General features: G+C 48.0%; 1 protein-coding gene and 1 pseudogene across 4 annotated transcripts in view; both read right to left on the minus strand.

Annotated features, from left to right (window-relative positions):
• Positions 1 to 22,544, minus strand: part of EHMT1 (euchromatic histone lysine methyltransferase 1) — a 173,052-nt gene that overhangs the window by 69,083 nt on the left and 81,425 nt on the right. For 3 of the 4 annotated variants that reach the window (XM_023516087.1, XM_023516086.1, XM_023516085.1), the window contains exons 5-10: positions 22,125 to 22,282; positions 21,549 to 21,737; positions 10,484 to 10,561; positions 8,685 to 8,805; positions 5,047 to 5,178; positions 1,621 to 1,766 (exon numbers count right to left, since the gene is read on the minus strand). In XM_023516087.1, coding sequence (XP_023371855.1) covers positions 1,621 to 1,766; positions 5,047 to 5,178; positions 8,685 to 8,805; positions 10,484 to 10,561; positions 21,549 to 21,737; positions 22,125 to 22,282 — 824 coding nt within the window. The remainder of the gene's footprint in view (positions 1 to 1,620; positions 1,767 to 5,046; positions 5,179 to 8,684; positions 8,806 to 10,483; positions 10,562 to 21,548; positions 21,738 to 22,124; positions 22,283 to 22,544) is intronic. The other variant, XM_012808299.2, reaches the window with a different exon arrangement.
• LOC111726930 lies at positions 18,819 to 20,179 on the minus strand (annotated as a pseudogene).

Below are 22,544 nucleotides of genomic sequence, written 5' to 3' on the forward strand. Positions count from 1 at the left end.
AGAAAGTTACATGAAGGCTATGTACCCCCAAAGTGCATCAATGTACACAGTTACCATTCAATAAAAAAAAAAAAAAAAAAGTAGGACTCCATGGAGAGGGTGAATGACAAAATGTTGGCAGGTGATATGTGTGTTTTGGAGGCAAGGAGCCCACTGGCCACAAATGCCACAAGTGAAGACCTCTGAGGCAGAGTCATCCAGTCAGGCTGGGACAAGACAGGACAGTGCTGGGGTCTGGGCCAGAGTCAGCTATTGAGTCCTGGACACTGGGGTTGCAGGAATCCGAAATGACAGATGGTGTCACATCCGTAACACCCATGTTAAAGGAGAATGCAAGATCCTGGCCCCAGAAGCATCCATAGAATAGCAAAACCTCAGCCAGGCTAGATCTGCAGGCTAGTCACCCGGTGTCGGGGATAAGAGGTGTGGGCCCAGTCTGACCCCCAGCCCAGCCCAGCCCAGCCCCTGCTGGGAGGCCCTCCCAGTGGCTGTCCAAGCTCCCAGACTCCCACCCTTGCCCCTCCACTGGGGGCCATGGCTCTGGGCATGCACTGGCCTCTGTGTCCCCACCTGCAGGGCCCGAGTGAATCTGTGCTGCACAGGCTGCCGTGAACACCAGTGGGGCCACCTGGTACACAGGAAGTGCTACACAAATTGTTGCTGTTAACATTTCACTTGTTTCTGAAACTTACAGGTCAGACTCAGTACCTGCACTAGTGTCAACAGATCCACTAACCAAAAAGACTAGAGTTCTTACTGGAACGGCAGCCGGGCAGTTCCAGCAGGACACAGTCAGAACCTGTGGCCATGAGTGTGGCGCCTCTGCTGGCCTCATGCCTACAAGCCTGCTGCTCAGGCCCTCCCTATGGTCAGTCACAGCCAAGTGGCTCAAATGATTAAAAGAAATCTTGTCAAAAAGATTTGGAGAAATTCTCAGAAGATGTGAATTCCCTCTGGTTTTGATCCAGAGGAGCACCTGCAGCAGAGGCTGGCGCCTGGGCACAGGCCCACCTTGGCACCAGCCTCCTGTCTCAACCTACTCACTTCTGACTCTACTACAACAGAATAGGAAAAAACCTTACTAAAAGAACGATCATGAGAGAAACAAAATGGGCTGTTTTTATTCAAACAGTTTATACGCCATCTTCCTTTTTTTTTTTTTTTTTTAATAAGAGACAGAATCTCACTTTGTTGCCCTTGGTAGAGTGCTGTGGCATCACAGCTCATAGCAACCTCCAGCTCTTGGGCTTAGGTACTTTTCTTGCCTCAGCCTCTGGAGTAGGTGGGACTACAGGCACCTGCCACAATGCCCAGCTATCTTTTTGTTGCAGTTTGGCCGGGGCCAGGTTTGAACCCACCATCAGTATATGGGGCCAGCACCCTACACACTAAGCCACAGGCGCCACCCACCACCAGCCATCTTCTTTCCAACAAGTTCCAGACCTGTCTTGGTTCTCTCGTTCCAGGTATTTCACTCTGAAATTTGCTCAACTGGCTTTATGCAAAGTCTGCTTAGGTTCCCTGGTATCTGTGGCTCAACAGAAAAGGCCATGCTTCCTGGGGCACTGACTAATCACAGACTAATTTCTTGCTGTTTTAAGTGGAAATAACCCCACTTACTTCTCGGTCCACGCTCTCGGTGGCCATGCACTGATTGTTGGCCAGGGTGCTGATCTCGCGGCTCTTCGGCGTCTCCATCCGGCAGCTGCAGAGAGGCACCTCCTGGAGGCCATCTGTCTCCAACATGTCCGGACCGTTGGCCAGCCCTACCGTTACACAGACACATATCAGCGCAAGCAATCCTGACCTCAAAAGAACCATCCAGAAAGTGACCAACTGCAGAGTCTTGGTAGTGATCCCATGTTGAGGAGATAAAAGTGACACCATTGATTACACAGACACAGGTACCACTGCACGGCAGGAAGTGCCCAATGCCGCGAACAGCCCTCACAACAGGGAGCCGCCTGTGTCTCTGCAGCTAACATGCCACCCGCCAGGGTCACCAGAGGTGCTTGTTAATCTGTGTTCTCAGACCCAGGACTTAAGCTCAAGAACAAGAGGTTATACGTTCAACAGCAGCCTGTAAATCTTTTGGTTTCCACCCCAAAAAGCAGTCACTGTACATTTTCCTCACTTGGAGTTAGAATTGCAGCTATCAAAAAAAATTTTCAGCTTGGAAAACTTTAATAATAGCTCATTTATTATCTACAATATCATTCACCTGTTATAAAAGTCCAACAAGCTCATTTATTAGGTTGAGGAGAAAAGAGCTAGGGAAAATTTGATTAAACTGGAGGATAACTGGTCTAAAAATGTAAGTGGCAGTGACTACAGAAATCACCCAGAAAAGACTGAAATGGGGCAGTGTGGGGGGGGGAAGGGGCAGGGTAGTTCGGGGAGGCAGTGCAGAGGTGGCCCCAGGAAGACCCAGAGCAAGCTGGCAATGTTGTGTTCTCTGCCTTGTGAGACAAAGCAGAGATAGCAGGTGAACCAGTGTTTCTAACACTCACTATTAACCCCCCTAACTAAAAATAATTAACGCTTATTTCCACAACTAAAAATATGCTGTGAAAGTGAGTCCAAAGAAGACAAGAACTGAAGAATCCCTGAACAAAGCCAGGTCAGCCAAGGAGGCTGCCATGACGGTGGTTGATTCAAAAACGCAAATAAAAATTTGAGCTATTTCTTGTAAATGTCTATAATAAAGAAAAATTAAACTTAAACTCAACTAGTCAGAAGCAGCCAACCAACATGTATGACCAGGGGCTCTTAGCAGGACATACAGGAAGTCCCGTGCTGTGCTTCAGCAGAGTCCCTCAGCCACTCTTGCTGTGAGCTGCCCACTCATGAGCCGCTGCATGTGCTTCTCCTTCCCTGGAGCAGCACCGTCCTACCCATCTGGAGCCTGAGGTTGGTCAAGCAGAAGGGAAGCCGGACCTCAGGATAGATCATAAAACAGGTGGACGGCACAGTTCACCTTTCCAAGAAGAGGCCTTATGATGTTACCGCCTCTCATGCAGGGGTGACTTGCTCACCTACTGCCTGACTCACTCCTGCCCCCAAAGTCTAGGAAAACGAGCAGGTAAAACTAAGTCAGAATCGCTACAAAGTGAAAACCGAGAGCCCCTCTGAGACAATCCAGCTACTGGAGGCAACTTTAGAAATGAGGGGACAGACACAGCCCACAAGGGGCAGCTGTCAGGTAGCTGTCTTGAGAAGGCTGAGGTGAGGGGCGAGACTAGGCTCTGCACTCTGAGACACCACTGCCCTCTTGGATTTGGGGTATGTTCCTGTCCCCAGCAGCCAACTCAGGTGAGAAGACTCTAGGGGCTGTCCTGCCCGCCCACACTGCTGCTGCCCCAACCGCCAGCTTATAGACAGGTGCAAAGGCAAAGGAAAGGAAAGGGCTTTTAATTTCCCTGCAGCCGCAAGGCTCAACCAGAGCCACCCCTGCCCACAGGCCCTGTGCAGCCGCCCTGCCCATGCTGTCTGGGGCTGGCCCTCAGCTGCTGTCCAGGGGAGATGGGCAGGCATGAGCACTGCCAGCAGTGCTGTGCCTCAACCCTCCAGGCCAGTCAATGTTAACTAATCACACATCATGGGAGACCCTTCATAGCTACTTCTCAGTCACTTTTACTAAAGGCAGGACAGACACACTTCCAGGTGGAAGGGTCTTTGCCACTCCCTCACTCTGTACCACTCAACAGGCCCCAAATCACCAGGGCACAAGAGTCCATTGGATAAAATGAAATACTATTTCCTGCTTACAACCAAATCTGCAGCTTCCTGATACCTCCAAATCTAAATGCAAATTTAGAAAAGTGAAATATGCAGTGTTAAACTTAACCAAGAAAGCGAACAGGGGTGGCTGTGCTGAGGACCATACTCAAGAGGCATTTCTGCTCCATTTGGTGCAAGAAGGAAAAAAATCATTATTCTCTGATGGACATGCCCAAGGTTTGTGTCTTCAGTTAAAGATGTGACTTCTCATATTATACAGGATAATCAAACCTCGACTAGTTTTCAAAACCCTAAAAACTACCTGTCATTTTAAAAGTGATTCTTAAACTGGGCATTCACCCACAAATCCCCAAATGCAATATCCAAGTGGAATGTAAATAATACAGGATCTTAAATTTCCCATGTTATGCTACAAATAGATCTTTTAAAATAATCAAATAGGTATTAATTACTTTTCATTGATATAAGGTTCGTTTATTTTTTGAGACAGAGTTTCACTGTGTCACCCCTCAGTAGAGTGCAGTAACATCACAGCTCACAGTAACCTCCAACTCGCGGGCTTAAGCGATTCTCTTGCCTCAGCCTCCCAAGTAGCTGAGACTACAGGCACCCGTCACAAAGCCCAGCTATTTTTGTTGTTGTTGTTGCAGTTCTCTCTGTTGTCCAGCTGGCCTGGGCTGGGTTCAAACCTTCCAGCCTTGGTGCATGTGGCCAGAGCCATGACCACTGTGCTACGGGCACCGAGCCAATATACGATTTTTTAGTGGCTTAAAAACAGGAAAAACTGACAGAGAAAAAGTGTGAGTAAATATGAACAACTTCTGAACCTGCTGGTGCACCACATGCATCTCATCCCAGCACAGAACACACCTGAGAACTATCCCCTAACACCAACCACAAGATAGTTCCAACCAACTAGAATCCAAGCAGAAACCACCATAGACACAGACTCAAACTGCTGTCACTTGTGTGCACCCCATGCCCAGCTGGGCAGGAGGCCTTCCTGCCAGGGATGCCACATACAAACGTGTGGGGACACTGCCATCACAGAGATCACAGGCATCTGACTTTGCCTAAGGTGTGTGTTACTCTGTGTCTGGAGGCTTCCATCGCTCCCGTCTCCTCACTTGAGCACTGAGAGATGCCACATGCATAAACTTTGCCCCGCGTCTACCCAGCCTCCTTTACGTGGCGCATTTAATCCAACTGTCCCCCGCATGCACTGGGGCATCCTGCTAACACCCAAGACAATCCAGTGGATAAAGCACCAGGATGGTGCCAGCACAGTTATAAGCTGGTGCTCACCTTCTGCTTGTGAGGACAGAATCCCCTTGACACGGAGATCCAGAGAGTCCAGAGAAACCTCCACATACCCCGTGCTGCCTCCTGGTGCCATTGGCTCTGTGCTTCCTGAAGATGACTTATACACCTCAGAACCTAGATGCAAAATGCACATGCCATGAAACGCTGCACCTGGAACCCAGCCTGTCCACAGGGCCAAGTCCCCAGGAAACAGATTAATTCTGATTAATCCACTCAGAGACACGCACTAAAACCCATATTCCCTGGGCCATTCCCTTTTCACAATCATCTTCTTTCCTATATATCATATCATTTTGCTAATTTCCCCCTTTCCACATGATATTCATGGGGAGAGAGGGAACTGCACTGAGAAAAACAAAGACACTGACACGTGAACACATCTTTGTGCCTGTGCAGCTACCTGAGACTCATCAAATAATCATGGGAAGAGATGGAAGCGTAGCATACCTGTGTTTTGTGAATTATTTCAAAATAACACAGAAAATTTTAATGTGAAGATCTAAACAACTGGTTAAAGAGATAACCCCCAAGGTGCCGTGTTGCTGGGAAATTGTGACCAGAGACTCCCAGAGAAGGGTTGGTGTGAGCCTCATGGACACGGGTGGTTCCTGAAGGTATCACTCCCGGAGGGCAATAAAATCTGAATGCGCCAAGAAGGAGGAAGGCTGCCTGTGACAGAAGCACGAGCAGTAGGTGTACAACACTTCCGTTGTCACCCACCCTTGAGGACATGCCTGTTGGTGGCAGCGGGCCCACCTTTCCACACTTCCTAGGAGGCTGAAAAAGAAGCCCGAAGCTGGGACTTACAGTTTCAAGGGTGTTTTACCAAGCCTATAAAATGTGCTCCAGCAACAGACGTCTAACACCAGCAGTGGGCAGACAACCACAATTCACAGCCCAGCTTCTACACACTAGTCACCAGGATTATCTCAGGGACCAGAAGAAAACAGACGACTAGCAGAGAGGGCAGGCCATGCAGTCTCTTAATCCAGGCCACATTGCACCTAGGTCTTTCAACCACTTTTGAGTATCATCACTATCAATGTGAAGAACATGAGTACTTTGCACAATCTTAAACATAAAGAATAAAGAAATAAAATCCAAACTCCTATGTAAACATTTGAAAACATTCATCTTACACATTTAAAGCCAAGAGGACAAAAAGGAAAATCTCTATCCCCAAAACTTTTAGTCTTTGATCTCAAACACTCTTGTTGGCCAACAGCAAAAGCCACATCAAGTGCTCTGATCTCAGCTGACAGAGCTGAGGAGCAGATGCAGCTCCTGGGAGGCACCTACTCGCCAGCAGCCCAGAGCCCAAGGACAGCCATGTGGCCACTTGCAGCCTCCCCATTACAGGGCACAGCGGCTTCGGGATCTCACTTCTATGCAGGGGATTCTACGGGATTAGCTAAAATAACTAGAAAAGAGAACAAAGTATAAGGATTAACAAATGGGACAGACATAAAAGTACAGAAACAACCCCAACTGTGAACAAAGATGCCAAGGTTGTTCAACAGATAAAGAAAAAAGCCTGTTCGCCCAAGGAGCAAGTGCATGTCCACCACACACAGTAAGCTCTCCACAACCCCGCCACAGGGAATACGCGCAGGGCAGGGACCACGTGTCTGCAAGCGCTGACTAAAACTTCCAGAAGGAAACATGGCACACAAGCTCTGTGTCTGGCTCAGTCAAACACCTATTAGGGTACAAAAGTATGAACTGCAAAGGAAAATAATTCATGAATTAGACTTTAATAAAATATTTTAAACTTTGGTTCTTCTAAATATACCATTAAGAAAGTGAAAAGGCAGGGCTCAGACTACATACTGAATAGAAGCAAAACTTAATAAAAGACTTTTACCCAGAATATTGTAAAAGTTACTACAACTCAAAGAAAACCACATGATCTAAAACATGAGCAGAAGGTATTAACTTCACAAAGGAACCGAGAGAAAGCTAAGATGCACAATCTAATCATTTGTCAGCAGTACAGACTGAACCCGACAATGACACTCCACTGCAGACCCAGTAGGACCACAGAGACAAGAGACCAGCCTGCACAAGTGCCTACAAGGACGCTGAGGAGCCGGAGCTCTTGTCCGCACTAGGGAGCGTAACAGTGGACAAGTGCTCTGGACAATGGTCTGGCAGCATGCTAACACCTGCAGGCACCCTTTCTCCTCCAGTCCTACCTACTCACCTGAGACAGAGGAAGGCACCTGTCCGATAGGGACTTGTACGCAAATGCAGCTCTACTTCTGACAACCCAAGACGGGAAAGAGCCCCTAGTCCACTGCAAGTGCAGGGACAAACAGACAAAGGTATAACCTCAGACAGGAGGAAACTCACCACACACACAGTAGTGTGATGACTCTGAAAACAATCTGTATAGTCAGAGAAACCAGAGGGAAAAAAGAACAGATTGAGCAACCCTATTTACGTGGGTCTTTACAGAAATTTTGCCATACGGCTGGGCACTGTGGCTCATGTCTATAATCCCAGCACTCTGGGAGGCCGAGGCAAGTGGACTGCCTGAGCTCATGGTTCCAGACCAGCCTGAACCAGAGCAAGACCTCGTCTCTAAAAATAGCCAGGTATTGTGGTGGTGGATGCCTGTAGTCCCAGCTACTCAGGAGGCTGAGGTAAGAGAATTGCTTAAGCCCAGGAGTTAGAGTTTGCTGTGAGCTGTGACGCCACGGCGCTCTAGTGAGGGTGACATAGTGAGACTCTGTCTCAAAAAAAATAAATAAATTTTGCCATAGCAAAAATCAAGAAATGTAAAGTCCGCACAGACAGAAACAAAAGAAGTCCTTTCAGCAACACTAATAAGCTGAGCCACCAAGATGCTGTCAACTGTGTTATCTTGGAATGATGGACCATAACACAGTCTGTCCTAAAACCTCTGCAGTGACCCAGGTATAAAACTTTACAGAGCACCAGCCCATCAGTAACAGCAGCACGTCAGTGGCTACGGGCACTGTGGGAGGGCGGCTTAGGGTCATGGCAGGGTGACCAGCCGCGACTCTGTTCAGGGCACAGAGGAGTTGGTCTGTGGCTGTCAGAGCTGCCCTCTGGACTCTGAGTGAGGGCCTGGAGTGGTGAGGCCTTTGCAGCACTGGTTGTGGTAGCAGTTTCATGGTTACAAACACATTAAAATGTATCCAATGAGTTTTCATTTATGCACACTGTATTACATGCCGAAGGCACCTCAGTCAAGACCCACACACACTGAACCTGCTGCAACCTTGCTAGGTTTGAAGGATAATTCCCTTCCCTGCGTTCACCCTGAATTCACAAAATTACGGCTGGAATGGGGGACTCTGACCAAGGGCCAAGGCCACCACATGGACCAAGATGTGGGCCACTCAGGACGCTGAGGGCAACTGCCATGGCCACAGACCTCTCTCCTGTGTGTGCTGAGAAATGCCCATGCAGGCCACATAGCCCAGTTAGCCTGTGCAGGCTCAACATTCGATGATTTCATCTCAACTAGGCTTGCCAGAAGGAAACTACTTAAGATCACTTGAGTTTCTCCAACAAAGCCATTTCAAACTTTTTTTTTTTAGGTGGCCTTTGGCTCCATGCCCCATCATGGCTGTGGGAACCACGTTCCTTACCGAGCACACTGCTGGGCTTTTTTTTACTTCTCCGCCTCCTTTTCCTGGCTGGCTTGATCCAGGGGCTGTCGGTCTTCCCTTTCCTCTTGAGAAATTTCTTCTTGATGCTGGATTCAGAACTCTGGAGAACCAAATGGTAGGTACATAAACAGCACAGCATAGAGAGCTCATAAAAGCAAAATACCGGAAGTGGTTTTCTTTCTTTTTTTTTTCCCCTGCAAAATAAAATACTTGCTATATTTTGGTTCTTCAACTGAAAGATTAATCTCTTTTAGACATTTTTCTGGATCACACTCTTAAAGATACTCTCTAAGCTCAGACTTTTAGAGGCAAAAAAAGCCAAACAAATTAAAATGGTATTTATAAATCTTATTTGAGTGTGGCACAAAAGAAAAGAATAAACTGGAAAGTTCTATTCAGAAACTAAATGAATAAGCTCAGGAGGAAAGGATCTACTTTTAGCCACACGCACCATCATTCATCTTGCTCACAAGAACAGAATACTCAATGCCTCAGTGGCTTCAGAGTCTACACCCACATCAATGATCAACGTGGAGAAAAAGGAAAGAATTATTAATTCATAGTATTTCAAGTTTTTAAAAGTAACTAAAATCTATATGCAAAAAAAGAACCAGGTGTGGCGGTGTGACCCATTGTCCCAAATGTTCAAGAAGAGGGGAGAAGATCAAAGGGTCACTTGAGCCCAGCAGTTGGAGGCTGCAGTGAACTGTGATCCCACCTCTGCACTGTTGCCTGGCAGACAGGGCCAGTCCTACTTTGAAAATAAACAAACAGATGCAGGGAGGGCGCTGGGCACACTAGCCTCTCTGCACTTCTATGGCCACAGAGACCCTGAAGCACGTGATAGATACAGAGGCAGGTGTGGCTGCAGCACATGAGCTCCGCTGACCACCAGGAGCAGATCCCTGCCTGCTACCCCCAGGGGCTGGTGTCCTGAGTGAGGGGTAAGGATGGTGCCAGGAGCTGTGTACATTGCAGACAGTCCTGTCCCTGTGCACTCTACACAACAGAACTTCCAGCGAGAACAGGCAGTGCTACACCCAATGTGTCCTGCTGCCTGAGCCTACCTGCCTGCCACCACTTTCTAAAATGACCCATTATCACCAAGCCCGATGGTCCCTTCTGTGTTCTCATCTCATTCCCCAACTTGCCCAGCAGACACCACAGCCCACCTCTTCCCTCTTTGGAGCACTGCTCAGCTCACACACCCAGCAACTTTCTTTCCAGGCTCTGGTTTTCCATCTAACCCTCTGCTCAGAGCTCCTGGGCCTTGCACTTGCCTTGTGCTCCTCCTCCACATCCATACTTCCTGCTTCCTACTGACCCGGGAGCATGGCTCGGGTCCAGACCCCAGACAGGGACCGATGGACTGCAGTGTCTTCCCCTCCCTCCTGCCTGTCCCTGGCCTCTGTGTGGCAGCCGATTCACCCTAGTCCTGCCTGTTCTCCTGCAAACGCCTCGGCCTGGCCTGCCTTCTCCCCCATCAGCCTCTACAAGCTGGATCCCAACACTATCCTTGCTGCCAACTCCCACAAGTTCTACCACTGGCATTAGTGCCCAGCAAGGGGGCCACACTGCCCTCTGAGTCTCTGCAGCCCCAACCCAGTAACCAACTGGGGAGGCCCTGAACAGCCTGGCCTGCCGCCCATGCCCAATAGCCAGACTGATGCCTCTGTGCAGCCATCTTCCCCACGTAGCTTTTCCAGGAACAGGACCCATCTGCGGCTGGTGCCCAGCTACAAGCACGTGCAGAACCTTGGCCCCAGCACTGGGCTTACCAAGTCAGACTCGTCACCACCTTCTTCTTCCTCCCCCGTGTCCGCCGACTCTGGCTCATCCTCAGATTCCCCATCCATCTGATCAGCCAAACAGTCAAGAAGCAGAAAATCAAACAGAAAATAATAACTAATTAGATTTCTTACTGGGAGATGATTGGGTCCAAAACAAATTTTAAAATCACAATAGCAGTACATGCTAGACTGCTCTGACACTGGTGGTGTATGGCTGTGACCATGTGCCGGTCCAGGCAGAGAGCAAGGCCCAGCCTGAGTATCCTCTCCTGCTCGCACCTGAAGAACCCCTACCCAGACAGGACTTTTCTAGGGTTGTGTGCCCATGCTGGTGTGCAAGCACATGGGACACACTGGATGCTGAAGGTCAGTGCACTCTGTGTATTTTAAATGTGGGAGAATTCAATTAAAAAATAACGCCACCAAATATATAAGTCATAAAAAGATTCTCAGAGGAATATGCAGTAAAAACCTACCCCCAAGGCACCCAAGATGCCAGTGCCCTGCAGCCCCACTGCTCAGCTGCCCACACCTCCTTCCAATATCCCCACACATGGGCCTCAGATGAGAATGTTGCTCTATGTTTGCAGATGCCACGGTACTGAACACACTTCTGCGAGTGTCTCCTTCCCATAGTTAGAGATGTTCTGGAACCCTATCCACGTCAGAGCACAGACACCTTGCTTTTTCTGCTGTGTCTGCTCAGTTGGCACAGGTAATACACAAACACCCATTCAGCGTGAAGGACCCAAAATGTCCCCTGCTGCCCACTCCCCAGAGGAGGGATGGGGCCTTGCACACCTCCCTGTATTCCCTAATCAATACACACCAGAAGACTACACATGTAGGTAGTGCTACAACAAGCCAAGGCCCTCCAGGACAGACAGACTTGTACCCCATCTGCAGAAGGCAGATCCTAGGACACATCTACTGACTCAAAGGGCATCTGCCCAGCACAGCCCAGCAAGACCTGCCCCACTTTCCAGGGGCGCTCTCTGCCAGGCACCAGGGGGTTGAGGGCTTCCCGGAACCTCAGCCTGTCCTATTTCTTCTAACTGTAAAGAAGCCACACAGCCTCCACTCAGCTCTATGCTGGGTCTCGCCTTCTTACAGACGTGCAAAGCCACACAATCCACATACAATGCTACACATACCACACATATATATCACACTTAAGACACTATTACACATCTACACTACACATATACGCCACGCTATCGTACACTACACACACACACACTACATATACAACACACAGCACACACAGCCCATACTATACACACCACACTATAAACACACCCACCCACACCCTTTATCTGTGGTATATGTACACCATGGAATACTATGCAGCCATTAAGAAAGATGGAGACCTTACATCCTTCATGTTTACATGGATGGAGCTGGAAAATATTCTTCTTAGCAAAGTATCTCAAGAATGGAAGAAAAAGTATCCAATGTACTCAAGCCCTACTATGAAACTAATTTATAGCTTTCATAGGGAAGCTATAACCCAATTTTAGCCCAGGAATATGGGGAGAGGGGAGGAAGAGAAGGGGAAGGAGGATGGGTGGAGGGAGGGTGACTGGTGGGATCATGCCTATGGTTCATCCTATAAGGGTACATGTGAATCTCTCTAAATGTAGAATATAAATATCTTAACACAATAACTAAGAAAAAGACATGAAGGCTATGTTAACCAGTTGGATGAAAGTATTTCAAACTGCATACAGAAACAGTACACTGTACTCCATGATAGTATTAATGTACACTGCTATGATTTAATAAACAAAAAAACCTTAAAATTTGTCTGAATAAGTCAAAGATGTCCATCTTTTCCTTCACGGCTTCTGGGTTTGTGTCTTACACAGAAAGCCTTCCTCATTCGAGATTAGAAAAATATAGTTCCCAATATTTTCATCTATAGTTCAATATTTAGTGCTGACATTTTAAATCTTCTGGAATTTCATTTTAAAGTAACATATACTCTGAGACTGACCCTTCAATGTGTACAGTTCAGTAATTTTTAGTCATATGTCTGCTGTAGACCATGATTCAAGCTTGGGACTCTGCTTTTCCCTCAAAGATCAGTCAACTATCCCAGTCATCTTTACAGTAAGTTCATGGCCCTGGGCCACTGGTTTAATACTCTGTGCTTTGCTCCCCATCATGGGAGCACCCCACACCCGACTGGAGCTGCTCTCGTGCTCGCTCTGCAGGAGCTCCACAGCCACGGGAACTTTAGAATCAGCAGTTCTATGGATTTATAGATCAAAGTGGGGAAAATCAAACAACAAATCTCCTCATTAGACAAATGATAGATCTTTCCACGAACTTAAGTCTTCTCACCTCTTTGAGAAAAGTTTTATTTGTTTTCCTTTTATAGGTAACACCTTTTTTGTTAAATTTATTCCTAGATACTGAGATGATGTTAAGAAAGTATAGCTACTTTAGGTGTTATACTGTACTTTCTTTTCAAAGAGTCCTTACATTTTAAAGATCCATACCGAAATATCTGCTTCAAGACAACGCAAGTATAGATAAAATTGACTAAGTGCTGAGGAGTGTTCCACCTTCTTCTGCATGTCTATATAACTGGAAAATTTTCACTTAGAAAAGTTTTTAAAATAGATAGTATCTCTAGGCATTTATCGATCTTACTGGTATTGCTGACGTTACATGTTCTAACTGGTCCGCTGCAGCTGTACAAGAAATGGTTTTTATGCCTTGATCACATGCAAGCCCAACTCACTAGCTGTAATGGTCTGTTAGCTAATTTTCCTAATGTTTGGATGGATAAATATATTCTCAGCATCTCAGCAAACTTTTATTCCTTGTCAGTTTAGATATTAGTTTCTTTCCGGTTCATCTCTCACAGAATTGGCAAGAGCAGCGACTCTGCTGGGTTCACGATGGAGGTGAAAGCAGCTTCCCGCTCTCTTTTATGACTGATGAAAGAAATGCTTCAAATTTCTCACCACGAAAGAGAACATTTTTATAGGATTCTGACACCTTTACTCAGCATTATTTAATGAGTTTTCTTTTAATTTCATTGGGTAGTTTTACATTTCAAACGAGACAGAGCGATGAAACTACCAATTACAAGAGGAAGATCCACCACAAGGCTAATGCCACTTCCTCCAGAGCCCCGGCAAGCTGGGCACAACAGGACACTGACCACAGCACACAGCAAAACCCCAAGGGACTAGGAAGAGAAGGTGTGACAGATGACATCATAGAAATAAATAAGCAAATTAAAAGGCAACTGGAGGCTTGGCACCTATAGCTCAGTGGCTAGGGTGCAAGCCACATACACTGGAGCTGGTGGGTTCAAATACAGCCCGGGCTTGCCAAACAACAATGACAACTATGAGAAAAAAATAGCTAGGTTTTGTGGCGGGTGCCAGTAGTCCCAGCTACTTGGGAGGCTAAGGCAAGAGAATCTCTTTTTTTTTTTTTGAGACGGAGCCTCAAACTGTCCCCCTAGGTAGAGTGCCATGGCATCACTCACAACAATCTCCAACTCCTGGGCTTAAGCAAGTCTCCTGCCTCAGTCTCCCAAGTAGCTGGTACCACAGGCACCCGCCACAACACCCAGCTATTTTTTTGGTTGCAGCCGTCATTGTTGTTTGGTGGGCCCAGGCTGGATTTGAACCCACCACCTTTGGTGTATGTGGCTGGCGCCTTAGCCACTTGAGCCACAGGCACCAAACAAAGAGAATCTCTTAAACCCAAGAGTTTGAGGTTGCTGTGAGCTGTGACACCATGGCACTCTACCCAGGCTGACATAGTTAGATACTCTGTTTCAAAAACTAAATAAAAATAAAATAAAATAAAATGCAACTGGAATGTGTGGCTGATGAACTAAGAAAGCTAATACCAAGTGAGCCAGGAGGACAACTCAGCAGGGCAGCAGGCAGGGGCCCACGGCTGTCCTTGCCCAGCCTCCAGCAGTCTGCTCAGGACCCAGCAGTCACTGACTCAGCAGAACAGAACCCTGGCCACCAAGTCCTGGCACAGGTTTGGGCTAAAAGGTGAGGTCCAACTCTCCCTTGACAGTACCCAGTGAAACTGCCAGACCTGAGGGGCAAGGCTTTGAGACAAGAGTTCTGATGGGAATGGCTAGACCACACACTGACCACTCCCCAGAAAAAGTCACAGGTGGAGGAAGAAATCATGCTGACTATACACACAGCAGGAGTTTATTTCCAGACCCAAGTAACAGACTCAGATGCCACACAGTACATGATAAAGTGGCTTTTTTTTTTTTTTTTTTTTTTGAGACAGTGTCTCACTCTGTGGCCCAGGGTAGAGTGCTCTGGTGTCACAGCTCATATCAACTTCAAACTCTTGGGCTTAAGCGATCCTCCTGCCTCAGCCTCCCAAATAGCTAGAACTACAGGTGCCCATCACGATGCTCAGCTAACTCTTTAATTTTTAGTAGAGATGGGGCCTTGTTCTTTCTTGCTCAGGCTAGTCTTGAACTCCTGAGCTCAAGGGACCCTCCCACCTTGGCCCCCCCAGTGCTGGCACTGTACCTGGCCTAAAGGTGGCATTTTAAATTGGAAGGGTAAGAAATGCCAGTCAATACATGATGCTAACACACTTGCTTACCCATTTTGATGGAAAGTCTGGGACCCTTAGCTCACATTTTATAAGCTTCATTGAGATATGATTTATATACCATAAAACTTAGCTACTTTGAATGTGGCATTTAACCACAAAACAAATTCCATATGAGTCTAACATTTATATAAAAGAATGAACTCAAGGAAGTATTAGAAGATTAGCTTACACCAATTTATTCAAACTCACTAGTAAAAAAAAAATCTGTCTGTCATAACTAGAACCCAGAAATCATAAAGAAATACCAGATCTGAGAAGTCTGCAAACACATTGTGGAAAAGTGCTTCGTGCCTCACTGCTGAGCATCACTCTGGCCAGCAGGTGGCTGTGGGGAGCACCTTAAGATGACAGCAGTGACCTTCACTTTTCTAGGATGAGCTGGTGAACTTGCCTGTCTGACCTCACAGGCCGGGTACTGTGAGTTCCAACATCACAGATAAGGCTGGAAGGCAGAAGCACACAGACACACAGATGCAGCTCCCACAGGGCAGAGAGACCAGCTCCACATCTGCACGGCTCTCAGGGCTGCATCTGCCAAGGGCACATAGCCCAGGAACACAGTGGGCAAAGGGTATACAGCAAGCAGTTCCCAGAACAGACACTGACAGCCAGGGGACATATGAGAAGGTGCTCAGGCTCACGCATAACTTTAAGTCAAACACTGAAATTCCAAAAACACAGCTCTGCTGGGGAAGGTGAAAAAGACCATCCCTCTCAGATTACTGCAGGTAGGAGAAAAAACTTACAGGTGACTAGGCAGTATCTAAACCCCACATTTTAAATGCAGATGATACTAACTATGACCAAGACGACCAAGAAATGTGAGACCCTAAATATCTTGAAGTCTCACTCATATCAAGAGAAAAATGGTGAAACCCCCAGAACTGTGCATAACATAGCTTGAATGGGCATATCCATGGAGAGGGCGGGTTGGGGAGGTGGGGGTGCAGCAGTCGGTGCAGGGTGTCCTGGGGGCGGGGCCAAAAGGGCCTCCAGACAACTGTCCTCTAGGAGGCCTGAGATACACTGGCCACAGTCAGACAGTGACTGCAATGTCTGGTTTAAAGGACACCAAGGGTCATCTGGACAAAGAGCTTATGATACTGTTTGTTTTCTTATTTAGACTTCTCCATGTGAAAGGGGAAAAAAAACTAATAATTTTTTTTTTTTTTGAGACAGAGCCTCAAGCTGTCCCCCTGGGTAGAGTGCCATGACATCACAGCTCACAGCAACCTCCAACTCCTGGGCTCAAGTGAGTCTCCTGCCTCCGCCTCCCAAGTAGCTGGGACCACAGGCACCCGCCATAATGCCTGGCTATTTCTTGGTTGCAGCCATCATTGTTTGGTGGGACCAGGCTGGATTCGAACTCACCACCTTAGGTGTATGTGGCTGGTGCCTTAGCCACTTGAGCCACAGGCACTGAGCCTAATTTCTTTTTTTTTTTTTTTTTGAGATACAGTCTCACTTTGTTGCCCCCAGTAGAGTGCCACGTCATCATCGATCATAGCAACCTCAGAATCTTGGGCTCAAGGAATTCTCTAGCTGCAGCCTCCTGAGTAGCTGGGATTATAGGCACCCTCCACAATGCCCAGCTATTTTTAAAGATAGGGTCTCGCTCTAACTCAGGCTCGTCTCGAACTCAGGCAATCTGCCCACCTCGAACCCCCAGAGTGCTGGGATTACAGGCATGAGCCACTGCACCTGGCTAATAATTACTTTTTTAAAATTACTTTTAAAACCCCTTTTTAACCTCTAATGGTAACATTTCCTACCAATTTACTTTAACATTTTAAAATCTGCCCTAAAACCTTTTTAGAGAAGTAGAACAGAGGCCAAGGGGGGTGGATCCCTTGAACTCAGGAGTTTGAGACCAGCCTAAGCAAAAGCAAGACCCCATTTCTACTAAAAAGAGAAAAACTAGCCAGGTGTGGTGATGGGTGCCTATGGTCCCAGCTACTTAGGAGCCTGAGGCAGAAAGATTGCTTGAGTCCCGGAGTTTGAGGTTGTAATGAACTATGATGACATGCAAACTGACAGATGAAAGAAAATGCTTCATACTTGTTAAAAGACGCACCCACAGTAGATCAGCGGACTGAGCATGTAACTGGCTATCAACAAAATTATACACTTTCCAATAAATCTGTTTCAATGAATTCAGCTGGACTTCTCTGTCTACCATTAGTTTTTAGATGATTTAACCATATATAACAGATCCATCTTAAGTAACAGTTTTCCCCAAAAAGGCCAGTACACCTGACCAGTGAGACCAGCAATAGTTCTACCAGCCTGATCTTTTTTGTTGGAAAAAAGAAATTTCTTTATTTAAAACTGCATTTTGTTTGTTTGTTTTCTGTGAAACTACAGTTTACAAGTGAGGAGAGAACTGCCCCCGGCCATGTCTCCCACCCACCACCCATCACACTCTCAACTTGTCCCTTAAGTCTGCCCAGATATTTGATGGGAAGGGTTCCCCACTCTGACAGTCTTGTAATGTCCTGAGGATGTCCGAGGGAAGCAGATGGTGGGGTTCAGGGCCAAGGATGGGACAGTGTTGATTTTACTTTCCCCCATACCTGGCTTTTTGCAACCACCCTCTTCTCTCCCTATGCCCTTGGTTTTGATGTAACCAAAAGATACCTCGTTTCTGGGGAAACCAAGGGAGATATACATACAAGCACTCCAACCCATATTTCACATACTTAGCAATAACTCCCTCCCTATTCTTCCTCCCTCCAATCAATGAATAGTAGTTAAAAAAAAAAAGTTACAGATGTGTCACTCACAGGGGAAAGTGGCATCTTCAACTTCCTCAAAATTACTGAGTCCAGCCCTGCCCAAGGGCTGTGGGAAAAAGAGGGCTAGGAAGCCAGCAAGGTAAGCCCTTCAACTGCCTCCCCAGCAAATGCAGCAGAAACCTGCCTGCACAAACAAAGAAGACCCAACTGATTTTAGGGGGTGGCAGTTGGGTACTCTATAATATAAATTCACTTCCTAATGGACAGGCCTGGAGCTAGGTGGGCCTCTTCGCCAGTTGTCCGTACTCCTTTTTCTTACCAAGACCCCTTTGGCTACCACTCCTACTACAGGAAAGCAAGAAATAAAGTCAAAAAATCATCATATTTATATTTTTAAAAAACTACTTCCCCTAACTAAACATTAAGAACCATCACCAAAAACAAAAACCCCCAAATCAAAAAAATACAGATGGATCCCAAGGTTTCTTTTTCTTTCCTTTTTTAAAAAAAAAAAAAAATTCAACCCTAAAACCTAGTCATTAATTCCCTAGAGTGGCAAAAACTCCCTCCGAGGTAGATACCTGAGTCAGACACTCTCGTCCAGTGAACAATTATATTGGTTTAAGATGAACTGCGTATGAGGTAATAAAGCCATCTGGAGGGGAGAGGGTGAGGACGCACGAGGTGGCATAGCCCATGTCCTCTGTCTAGAAGTTGTGTCCCCACTTTTGGCATCTCTGGTAGGGCAGGAATCAAGTCTCCTCAGATTCCAGAAATGGGATGGGGGAACCCAGGGACATTAAGTGGGACAATAAAGGGGAAAAAAGGGGAGAGAGAGGAAGGGAGAAGGAAAAAGAGAGAGAGAGAGAAGAAAAAAGGCTCTAAGAAATAGGTTTCTGGGTGTGTTTCTGTGTAAGAGAGAAAAAAGAAAGGGGAGACAGACCCCACTCTCCTGTAGGACCCCATTCTTCCTGCCGTGCAGTCAGCATCCCCAGCACTGAGAGAGTCTAGTTGGGGCGGGGATGACCCCATTTGCCCTTCTCTGTCTTGTGCTTCTCTTGTACTGGGGTTTGTGCTCTGGATGTCTGTGTCTTCAACAGTTGCCTTGTGAGAATCCCCATCCCCGTGACCCTGATGGGGCAAGATCAGCTGGAGGTGTCAGAGTGAACACTCCCTGGTCCCTCTGTTGGCAATGTCACCGAAGAGGGGGTCACAGCCTCCTGCCAACTGCCATTTGCCCTCATTTCCTGAGGGCTGTACATCTGGCCTGCCCCGAGGTTATCTCCATGGCCCCCTGGCCCCACTGACTGTTGGAATGATTTCTACCTGGGAAGCAGAATAGGAATCTCCATTGAGCCCAGGCATCCCCAAGAACATGTCTCCGGATCCTGAGAGATTGAAAGAGCCGCCAGAGCCTGCAGAGGAAGGGGGTGTCAGGGAGCTGGTGAGGCTGTGGCCTCCCATGTGTCTGACACAGCAGTCTTGACAGCATAGATGTTTGCCTCCTCATGGAACTTTCCAATATTTTTTTTATAGCGAATGCGCTTGTTGCCAAACCAGTTGGAGACCTGAGAGACAGTGATGCCGCATTTCTTAGCGAGCTCCTCCTTCGCCTCCTCACTAGGATATGGGTTACTCAGGTGGGAATAGAAATACTCATTTAGGACCTCAGTGGCCTGTTTGCTGAAGTTATAGTGCTTTCATCTGGCAACCAGGAAGCAGGAACGTAGGCGCATGACGGCCTCACAGGTGCTCTGCTTGAGCTGCATCTGGATGGCATTGAACTTTCGATGGATGATGCTTACCATGCGCTCCATCACTCTGGGTGCCACTGGCCTTGTGCACCTCTGCTTCCTCAGCAGGTTCATGACATGAGTTATGAACTCATTACATGCCTGTTCATAGTTCTCCAGCTCTGAATGGTAGATGTGGCAGATCTGGGCAAGTTTGCTGCAATAGTCTGAGTGTTCGATGGAGTTGTCAGGGGACACACTGCCCCCGGATGCTGCAGCAGCTGCAGTAGCTGCTGCTGAGCCCCCCTTTCTCAGGCCTAGCCACACCCTCTGCCAAAAGCATGTTGTCCAAGCGCTTCAGCTGTGGGTCCACCAGCTCCTCCTCTTGGGAGCTTGGAATGCTGAGGCCAGTTTTCTCCTTGATTTCACACAGGACGCTAAAGAGAGCAGGCTTCATTTGGTGGCAGTTTAGGGTGTGTTTCTTGGCCTGGGTCTTGTCCAGGCTCTGGTGGGCGATGATCATTATCTGGGGCAGAATGTCCCCGATGTCTTGCTTCCCTTGACCTCCTGGGACACATACCCCACCCCACCCCACCCCCACTACCTTGACCAGGAGACTCACCAGGGCCCCCAGGCCCACCCCCCGCCCCCACCTGGAGGGGGTGGCCCCGTAGCCACTTGTCCATAGCTGGGGGGTGGGGTGGGCCCTGAGGCCCCCTTCCTGCTCTGCCCCTCCCCCAGCCTAGTTACTACCACCACCACCCCCAAACTCACTGGGGCCACTGTTCCCTCCGCCCTAACCCCTGCCTGTCTTTCCCCCTCCCAGATCTCCTGGGGTTCACCCTGGCACTGAAGGGAGACCTGGGGTACCAGCTGGGCCCCCTACAGGAGACCCCGGCCCCCAGTGGTGGAGAAAATGGGGCTGGAGAGAGAGAAGAGGCCCAAGCCAGAGGTGTGTGTGAGAGAGAGGGAGGAGGAAGAAGGGGGGAGGGAGCGAGGGAGAGAGGCTGGGGGAGACCACTAGCCTGACCTTAAACTTCCAGAGTTCTTCCTTGTCAAACATGTCCCTTGGGTGGCGCCTATGGCTCAGTGAGTAGGGCACCGGCCCCATATACCGAGGGTGGCGGGTTCAAACCCAGCCCTGGACAAACGCAACAAAAAATAGCCGGGCATTGTGGCAGATGCATATAGTCCCAGCTACTCGGGAAACTGAGGCAAAAGAATCGCCTAAGCCCAGGAGCTGGAGGTTGCTGTGAGCTGTGACACCATAGCACTCTATCAAGGGCAACAAAGTAAAACTCTGTCTCTTAAAAAACAAACAAAAACAGTGTCCCTCTCAAAACTGAAAGAGGCCAAAAGCCCCACTGGCACAGGGTCCGAGGCATCCATGTAACCACTTCTATCCTTACTAGTATGACGCCTAAGACAGCCTGTGTTTATGCCTGAATCTTTACCACCTGCTCATGGCTCTGAGGTGCTGGCCCAGTGCTGAAGATGTAGCTGCCCATGCTCATGCTTGGGGGACACAGGAGGAAGCTGTCTCTAAGGAGAGCACACCAGCCTGTGGGTAATGACTCATTCCATAGGCCGCCGGCTCCCCAAGGAGGGGTGAAGCTTCAGGCAGAAGGAGGACACCACAGGCAGAGGGTCGTGTCAGAACTACCACACCCAGCCACAACTGGCCCACAGACACCCACCAGTCAAGATTTAGCAGCTCATTATTATGTTTCAGAAAAAGTTCAATAGGACTTCTTCAAAAATCAATGTATGAGAAGACAAACACTTCTCAGGTGAAAAGAAATGGATGTAGTAATTCAAGAAAAAGAAAATATAAAAATCTAAGTCAAAAGTAAATGGGAACCTTTACCAAGGTCTACAGAAGTACCCTGACTGCTAACCCTCAGAACCAGCAGTCAGTTCTGACTCTCTCCCTTCACATCACCCAGGACAGCAGCATCCTACCTTCTGGGTGCGGTCGGTTTCGGACATGCTCTCTTTTGAGGTCCTGCTGTCCTCGGTGGGGAACGTGGCTGCCTGCTCAGCCCCATGCCCATCGTCCTCCTCCAGCTCCTCTGAGTCGTCCTCCTCCGAGTCCATATCCAGGCTCTCTCCATTCACGTGGAGGGTGCTGTCGCCCAGGTCCTTATCGCCCTGGAACATGGCAGGTGTACACACCAAGGCAGAGCCACTGCATGTCATCGACAAGCCTGCTCTCACCTACAAGCCTCAGGTGACTGGGAGGGGCCAGGCCTGTGAGGGGGACACGCATTGCGAGGCACCCAGACCACTTGGAGCACAGCCTGGCATCAGGTGAGCTGTGGAAGGGGCAGGGAAGATGGGGGTAGGGCTTGCAATGGCCCTGCTAGACATGGAAGCTGTGCCCCCAGAGCAGAGGAGCTTAGAGCTCCAGTTCCTTCCACAGGGACGAAGTTCATCCAAATTGCCGATGGCCTCACAGTGCCCTTGAGGTCAAATAGATACCGAACACAGAACATACTTCCCGGCACATGTGGTATACAACTCAAATTTTCCTCTTACCTTCGGACCCACAGTGGAATGAGTTATACTCTTAAACATCTCAATCACCGTCCTCTGTTTTAATACTTTGGTCTTTTTCTTAGGAACCAGGCTATAGGTTCCCATTCTTCGTTTTTTCTTCCGAGATACTGCAGCTGCTAAAACAAAAGGCAAGCAAGCTAAAAAAAAAAAAAAAGTCAAAAGGGGACAAGAAAGGAAAAGAAACACCATTCAAGTGATTTTTAAAGGTAGGAGACAATTTACAAAATCACCAGCACACCCCGTCACGGCAGGCACAGTCCCACGGCCATTAGCACAGCGTGGCCACAGTGTCCCCCCACAACAGGCCCCACGGAGAACAGATACACTTCCTGCACCATCTATTCCTCTCCTTCACCTTGAGCCTGAGCAAGACTGTCACCCACCCTGCAAGCAGTAGCC

The sequence above is a fragment of the Otolemur garnettii genome, unplaced genomic scaffold (genome assembly GCF_000181295.1).
Source record: "Otolemur garnettii isolate 467f Iridium unplaced genomic scaffold, OtoGar3 scaffold00087, whole genome shotgun sequence".
NCBI classification, from domain to species: Eukaryota; Metazoa; Chordata; class Mammalia; order Primates; family Galagidae; genus Otolemur; species Otolemur garnettii.